The sequence below is a fragment of the Mytilus trossulus genome, chromosome 1, assembly GCF_036588685.1.
Source record: "Mytilus trossulus isolate FHL-02 chromosome 1, PNRI_Mtr1.1.1.hap1, whole genome shotgun sequence".
Taxonomy (NCBI): Eukaryota; Metazoa; Mollusca; class Bivalvia; order Mytilida; family Mytilidae; genus Mytilus; species Mytilus trossulus.
In genome coordinates this window covers 98,654,359-98,662,585 of record NC_086373.1, presented here as the reverse complement: position 1 = coordinate 98,662,585, position 8,227 = coordinate 98,654,359, and the positions used below count along the sequence as shown (strand labels likewise).

The following is an 8,227-nucleotide window of genomic DNA, read 5'->3' as shown; positions in this document are numbered from 1 at the left end:
CTTGAAACTTATCACATATTGGGCAAGTCCTGTACAAAGTCAGGATTATGGCAGCTGTTATCAAATAGTCCGTTTATATGTATGTTGGCGTTTGTTTTTTGTAATAGTTTAGTAGTTTTGTAGTGTTTCCCTCGGTCAAACGGCGTACTAAATTATAATCCTGGTACTTTTGATAACTATTTGTGGTTGTGACCCTGAATTTTTTTTAGTTAAATCAAATATTGATGATCAAACAGCGGTAAACTACTGTTGCCTTTATTTATTAGCCCTAGGTTCGCTGTGTTAAGTTATGTTTTTTAAGATGTTGGTCAGTTTGAATTGAATCCGTCAGGGTTCATTGTCTGCCATCTCCATAAATCTTCACCTAAAATATCGAACATATACTGTTAAAAAGATAGATAGTTAAGAATTTCAACTTTAAATGTATAGTTTATGCAATCGTTTCAAAATTACTCTTGTCAAATGGTTTAGAATTGTATATTTAAAAAAATAAATGTTTAAAAAGTTATACCAATCTTTCAAATCTTCTAAATTCAAGTTGAACTTAACATGTGATTATACTCAACCGTTTGACTTTCAAGATTTATAAATGTCTACTAACACATTTCACTCAAACCTCTGGTGGCTTTCCACCCCAACTCTTTAGCAGCCAAATCTGGTTTGCTGTAAGTTGAAGCTACATCACCAGCACGTCTTCCTGTTATTTTATATTGAACCTGAAAGGATGTGTTGAAATTTGTTGGTTCGTTTGTCTAGTTTGTATGTTACTATTTCATGAATTATATTCAATTTTAAATATAAAATTTAGAATAATGTTATTTAAGTGAGCGGAAAATTAAGGAGTGATTTTCCTGAGATTCTTAAATATGACAAAATTCCACATACATTCTTCTGTTTTCTTTTTTTTTGAAACATACATTCTTCTGTTTTCATTATTTTCACCAGATGCTATTAAAAAGGATATCAATTCTGTTTGAGAGTTCTTGGCCTTCATATACACCAATATAACAAAACTGGTCATAAAATTTCAACTAATAGGTAAAACCATCTTTTCCTTGAATAATTTTATTACTAAGTTCATTTCCAATGGACTAGAATTTAAAAAAATAATTACAAGCAGTATGTTAAAACATGACATCGTGCAATGCTAAAACAAGTATCTCAACAGTTTGTAGGACTTTAAGTGTTTATAACTGAATTTAGATATATGCCTAAATAAGTATTAAACTTGGTCTGTAACATCTTTGGTGCAGCTGATTCAATATTGTGAGACATATATTGCCTGCTGATTCCATAGTTCCATGGTTGAGTTGATAACTTTTCAGTATTTTTTTATACCAGTCTGGTATATTTTCTCATATTTAACCCAAGAGTATTCATCCAACACTTAAGTGTTTCTTTTGTCTTTTTTGGCCATGGCGTTGTCAGTTATTTTCGACTTATGAGTTCGACTGTTCCTCTGGTATGTTTCACCCCTCTTCTTAAAATATGTTATAATATACTTCATTTCTGCAGTTCTGTTTATAAATAGACAAAAAAGATGACTTGGAACTTGCGTTGCAAACATATGGTCTCATTTAGTTTTTGTAACTAATTCGTTTTCTATGCTCGATGTTATTATTTTTTCTAAAGTGTATATTATCGAGTAAAGAGTGATCTTTGAGCTGCAGAATAGGTTGCTGAACTGTAGACGAAACGCGCGTCTAGCGTCAATACAAAATGTAATCCACTTGGGGCTACAGCTGCTTCGCATCTTTTGGACTTTTCGATAAAATTGTATACTTTTATCATCAAATTTTATCTTATCTCCCAAGTTTTCTGTATATATTAATGTTCGTTTATATATGTTAAAAGGGGGATAACTCTTAATGTTTTTTTTATGTGTATGCAGATGCTAGTCCCCAGTTTTTCCAATGTTATTTCTTTTTTAATATTATATATTATAATAGTTTTATCAGCACTGGATCTTTATTTAGTCTGTGGATAATTATATTTCACATTGAAAAACAGCACATAGATACCTAGTTACTTATCACAATACTGGATATCAAAGGAGATGCAAGGTATACATCAGTGAGATAGTTCTGTCTTGAAAACTTAGGACTTTATAAAGGTCAAATAAAGTCTTCAACAATAAAGTTATTTCAATCTCTGTCTACTTTAAGGATGAATATAAACCTGGTATATATGATGATATAAAAAAGAAGATGTGGTATGATTGCCAATGAGACAACTATCCACAAAAACCCAAAATGACACATACTTTAACAACTATAGGTCACCGTATGGCCTTCAACAATGAGCAAAGCCCATACCGCATAGTCAGCAAAGCCCATACCGCATAGTGAGTTTATTTTAAATCAATGAATCTAGGAAAACTCAGGTATTTTATTATTTTCCCATACTTTACATATTCATACTTACTGGTTTGCCTGCAGCTTCACTGAATGCTTTAATCATTTCCATCACAGAATATCCTTGTCCTGTTCCTAAGTTGTATATCTACAATGTATATCAGGAATAATAGTATATTTTACAAACATCTCTACAGAATCGAGGCATGAGGGTAAAACATTAGGTAGAAGAATACACATTTTTATTTCTTATCTGTTTTATTCAAAACCCAAAATGTACCGATAATCTTATCATATCATAGTCATATATAATAGCCACAAAACGAAAACATTAAATTTCTCATGAAATTGAAAAAGATGACGGTAATCAAAAAGTTGTATATGTCAATCGTTATTAAAACAATATCCAAGGGTGTTATCTGTAAGTAATGGAGCTTCACGTTGCAATAGTTAATTCTTATCGTCTAGTTTGGATTGGGAAGTATGGAAATGTGGTACTAAATTTCAATCTCAACCGGTAGATTCACATAATTACTGAAATTATCCATGTTTCATATAGATATTTAATTATTTACTTAAAGTTAAAATTCTGAAGGAAGACATTAAGCTTAACTATCGTTTGGTATTATCCATTTTACAAAAACAGGAAAACATTTGAGACAAATATTTTGTTCAAGTAGATATGGTATCTAGCTTAGAAACGTCTTATTATAAATTTATATAAAGCATTCGTTTTCGTGGATTTTTAAGTACTGCAATGCAATACAGTTGTTATCCATTCGTTTGATGTGTTTGAGCTTTTGATTTTGTTATTTGATTAAGGACTTTCCGTTTAAAATTTTCTTCGGAGTTTTTTTGTGATTTTACTTTTAACATGGATTTTATGAGTACCATTTAAAACCTATGCTTTTATACCTTCAAACCACATTTTTCCTCTACTTTTTTCTGTGCTGCTACATGTCCTGTCGCCACATCAGATACATGAATGTAGTCTCTCACTCCTACTTATTTGGAGTAAACAAAAATTTATGTCAAACTATTATCGAATACTGGTATATTTCATTCCCACGTTTTTTTAACATTATAAATATTCATATAGAATTGATACACATGTACATTTTGAGGGTTTTGTCTTTTAAAAATAACTGTTATATTATATAAAGAATTAACTTAAATGAGATAGTAACCCAAACAATACAAAACAAATAAAGAATATCAAATTATTGCATAGTCGTTCTGAATAAGTATATAATACTTTCTACTGGGCTTTAAACGATCACAATTGAAATTGAAGAAAAATAGTTAACAAGTTTGCTAGCATCATGAGCAAACAGTGATAGAATTACGCAACAGAAGAGTTAAAATACAATACAAGTACTGAGATTTTGAATCTGACCCCGAGGAGAACATTTCTTAACGCAGTGGTGCCTTCGAAATGCTTAAACTATTATTGTGTGGTATAAACATTTTGTTAACACACACACAGTTTGTTCCTGGAATATTCCTCATCATGCAAGCTTAAGACGGAAAGTTTGAACATCAATACGCAGGAACATCGATAAGGCATTAGGGTATATAAAAGGTCACTGTCAGGTGAGTCTTTCGTAGACAAAAAGCGCGTCTAGTTTCACATTTTTATTCTGGTATATATGATGAACTTCTCCAGAAACAAAACCAAAACGACAGAAACGCAAGTTGTCAACAGTCAAACGAAGTTTCAAAACAATTAAATAATTTGAAACAGAAAAAAATAAATGTATCATTTAAATCAAACCAATATCCAAAATCTAACTACTGTGCTTTTGTTACTAACCTGTAACGACAGTTCACCTGCAGATGTTGAAGTACTGTAAAGTGATGTCGTATAGAAAAATAAAATGACAAATATAAAAAAAGAAGATGTGGTATTATTGCCAATGAGACAACTATCCACAAAAGACCAAAATGACATTAACAATTATAGATAACCGTACGGCCTTCAACAATTAGCAAAGCCCATACCGCATAGTCAGCTATAAAAGGCCCCGATAAGACAATGTAAACAATTCAAACGAGAAAACTAACGGCCTTATTTATGTAAAAAAAAAGAACGAAATACAAATGTGTAACACATAAACAAACGACAACCACTGAATTACAGGCTCCTGACTTGGGACAGGCACATACATTAATAATGTGACGGGATTAGACATGTTAGCGGGATCTCAACCCTCCCCTAACCTGGGACAGTGGTATAACAGTACAACATAAGAACGAACCATGTAAACAAAACAGCTATGACAATTCATATACTAGTAACAAAAATGATACTAACAAACCATATAAAACAAAACAACAATAACAAACAATATAAACAAAACGGCAATGACAAACCATATAAACAAAACGGCAATAACAACCCATATAAAAAAACGTTATTGACAAACCATATACAACAAAAAAACCAATTACAAACCATGTAATATTAACGGCAATGACTAACCATATACTAGTTATCAAAAAAAAGAAACTTGGAAATGACAGTCTAAGTTGTATACTCTTTTCAATATTTCTGACCTGTTCCATCTGGCGTGTCATAATCATTCCCATAAACGTTCAGCTCTTTTCTCTTTCCTACTAGTATCTGGGCACAATACGGCATTAAATTCGGAATACATTTAGGGTCTTCTCCAATTTTTCCTGATTTGTGAGCACCAACTGGATTGAAGTAACGTAAAACGACAATGTTCCAATCCTGAAAAGATTTAAATCCATTTTTTCCTTTCTAACTTATAGTCTTTTTAGCTATCATTCGTGTGTTTCTCTGTCCTATGTATTATCCCATTTATTTGATTTGTAGTCCTGTCATGTAATGTTGTCGTTTTAATGTTATATTTAACATTGCCATAAAAGCGGGAGGTTTGGCATGCCAAAATACCAGGTTAAACCCACCATTTTTTTCTTTAAATTTCCTGTACCAAGTCTTGTTTTATTATAGTTCGTTTCTGTGTGCGTTACATTTTAATGTTGTGCTTCTTTTTTGTCGTAGTTCTCCACTTATATTTGATGTGTTTCCCTCAGTTAGTTTGTAACTCGGATTTGTTTTCTTCTCAATCGATTTATGAATTTAGAACAGCGGTATACTACTGTTGCCTAATTTCAAGAGTATACAGTCGATAAATTGTACTAGTTAAAACCCTTTTTACATTTCATACTGCATATTACTTACTGGGTCTGCTATACAAAGATCTTTTAATATTTCCTCTATGAAGAACTTGGTTCTTCCATATGGATTAGTACATCCACCTGTCGGATGGTTCTCGTCTACAGGTAAATATTTAGGGTCGCCATAAACCGTACAGGAACTTGAGAAAATTAAATTTTTGACGTTATTTTCTTTCATGACCTGAAATGTAAATTGTAAATCATCAAAATATTCGAAAAAATAAAACAGATAACGGATATATTCATGGAGTAATTCTCAACTTCGAGTTTCTATCAGCTAAATTAATAACATTTACAGTGTAATTTTTCATTAAACTGAAAACAAACTTTGCAATTGTGGCGTGGTAAAAAACTGATTCCTGGCGAGAATTATTTCTTTTTCCGACCTTGTGTGTGTATGTACGTGTGCAAAGGTTTCGACATTCTTTTAAAACGAAAGCATGTTTTAGCCGTGAATGGTCTTAACTATTTTCTTAATGTATTTTACATTTATTTTTAAGGTCAACTAGTAAAGCGTAATTTTTCGGCAATTGAAATGTAAAACTCATCAAGCAATTTATCAATTTTCAACAAATCGTTGTCTGTAAATTCGACTCAGTGATTTTGTATGTGTTCATACATACTTTATCTGAAATGTCCAATATTGAGAAGCAAAATTTGATCAGTATACGGGTTTTTGGTTTCTGGGATCTTTGATCCTATTGCACTTTTGCTTTATATCTTTTAATGAGCAAAAACATCAACAACAAACATACAATATGAGTAAATGAAATAAATAGTTCCATGTATTCGTCTGCATGTGTTTTTGTTAGCTTCAAATAAATTATCAGAAGAGATATATAGTTTTGATAATTGTACCTTTGATAACAAAACTTTCTTTTTCGTTTTGTCAGCTACTCGACGTTTGTAATTAGATTCGTATTTTTACATGTTTTGACCATTAGCTTCGCAGAAGGGACTTCAATTGTTGAAATGCGTATCTTGTACATCCAGTAAAATTGGTACCGTTTATGTTATTGCCAATGGTAAGTTATTTGCTGTCATCTTACCTCTAATAGGTTTATGGCTCCTCCTACATTAACATTATAATATAATAATGGCACTTCACAGGACTCTCCTACGTTTTTCAGTCCAGCAAAATGTATCACACTGGTAAATTCATGCTGAATATAAAAAAAAATCCGTATATTTAGTTTGGTATATTCCTTGAAGGCGGAAAAACGATTTATTTAGTTTTCATTTACATTATTTTTGGGATGTTTTGTTACTCTTCAAATACAATTTAATAGCTATGTCTTATATTGTACAGCTATGAAGTACTCAAGGTGATTACAAAGATAGTATTCATATAATTTCAAATCGTTACTTTTTGTTTGTGTGTACACTAACCACTCCAACACATATTGTGATGTACGACTTCACTTCGAGCAACCCGATTGGGTGTAGATATGAATATTATTTACCTTTTTAAACACATCTTCTAAATCAGATTTATTTGTTAAATCTAAATTGTATATAGGTATACTTGTTCCACATATCTCTTCAACTCGTTTAACACTTTCTACAATAAAGGAGATATAGCATATCAAAATTCATATAGGAGAAGAGTGTTGAAGAAATAGTTTTGTCTTTCTTCATATTGCCATGTTTATAGTGTTTGTTAAAATTACATCTGGTGGTTTATTGTACTTTTTTAAATTACTTTTCAAAAAAGGGGCATATCTTTAATATATCTAAATCAGTAATATTTATAGATATCATTTGAATACGACCAGTAAGATGTTCTAAGTTGAAAACTAGCACTTATTTTACCATTATTAGCATTAACAAAGTTGTCTACAACAACAACAGAATATCCTGCATTGATAAGTTCTATAACAGAATGGCTGCCAACAAAACCGGCTCCTCCTGTTACCAAAATACACCCTCTTGACATTTCTGTAAAACGTAAGAAGAGTATGGTTTTAATGGACCAAGTCAAACACTGATTCATCATTCATCAAACTAAATAAACTAAACAGTTCTGATAAATAAAACAAAACGTTCGAAGAACTGATATAGATAAAAGCTGTTCATCTCGACATCAAAGTGCTGAAAACAATTGGACATTAAATTTTCTTTCAGATATAAAATTAAAAAAGTCAGATAAATAAAGGCAACAATAGTATACCGTTATTTTAAAGTTATAAATCGATTGAGAGAAAAGTTTGAACAGGGAGTATACATATAAGTCAAATATAATTAGATGTATGAAGCAATGAACGTGGTTGTTAAATTTGATATATGCTTTTTTGTGCTTCTATGTTAATTATTTGTTTGTTTTTGTTCTGAATGAGATTGTGACACGGGGATAACTGATGTACCCCTGTTTTGACAGTTTTGCCTACTGTGTTTGTTTTGATCACACATCGTTGTCGATATTTGAATTTAATAGAACTGTCATACAAGTGAGAGGTTTAGCGCTATAAACCAGGTTCACACCACCAGTTTCTACATAAGAAAATGCCTGTACCAAGCCAGGAATATGACAATTGTTTCCATTCGTTTGGTGTGTTTAATCTTTTGATTTTGCCATTTGATAAGGGACTTTCCGTTTTGAATTTTCCTCGGAGTTCAGTATTTTTGTGATTTTACTTTTTATGCATTTGTTTATTTCTAATGACCTTGAA

General features: G+C 31.3%; 1 protein-coding gene across 1 annotated transcript; it reads right to left on the bottom strand.

Annotated features, from left to right (window-relative positions):
* Positions 1–245: 245 nt before the first annotated feature.
* On the bottom strand, positions 246–7,494 carry LOC134711357 (UDP-glucose 4-epimerase-like). The gene is made up of 9 exons (XM_063571913.1): positions 7,371–7,494; positions 7,022–7,119; positions 6,608–6,721; positions 5,563–5,739; positions 4,911–5,088; positions 3,270–3,355; positions 2,425–2,502; positions 602–716; positions 246–364 (listed from the first exon to the last, which is right to left on the bottom strand). The coding sequence occupies exons 1-9, from the start codon at positions 7,492–7,494 to the stop codon at positions 309–311; spliced, it is 1,026 nt and encodes a 341-aa protein (XP_063427983.1). The 3' UTR covers positions 246–308.
* Positions 7,495–8,227: the final 733 nt, after the last annotated feature.

Coding starts and splice junctions, on each gene's coding strand:
- LOC134711357 (XM_063571913.1), bottom strand. CDS start 7,494: ATGTCAAGAGGGTGTATTTTGGTAACAGGAGGAGCCGGTTTTGTTGGC. Junction 7,120..7,370: donor CTTTGTTAATGCTAATAATG/GTAAAATAAGTG, acceptor CCTTTATTGTAG/AAAGTGTTAAACGAGTTGAA. Junction 2,503..3,269: donor AGGAAAAATGTGGTTTGAAG/GTATAAAAGCAT, acceptor TATACATTGTAG/ATATACAACTTAGGAACAGG.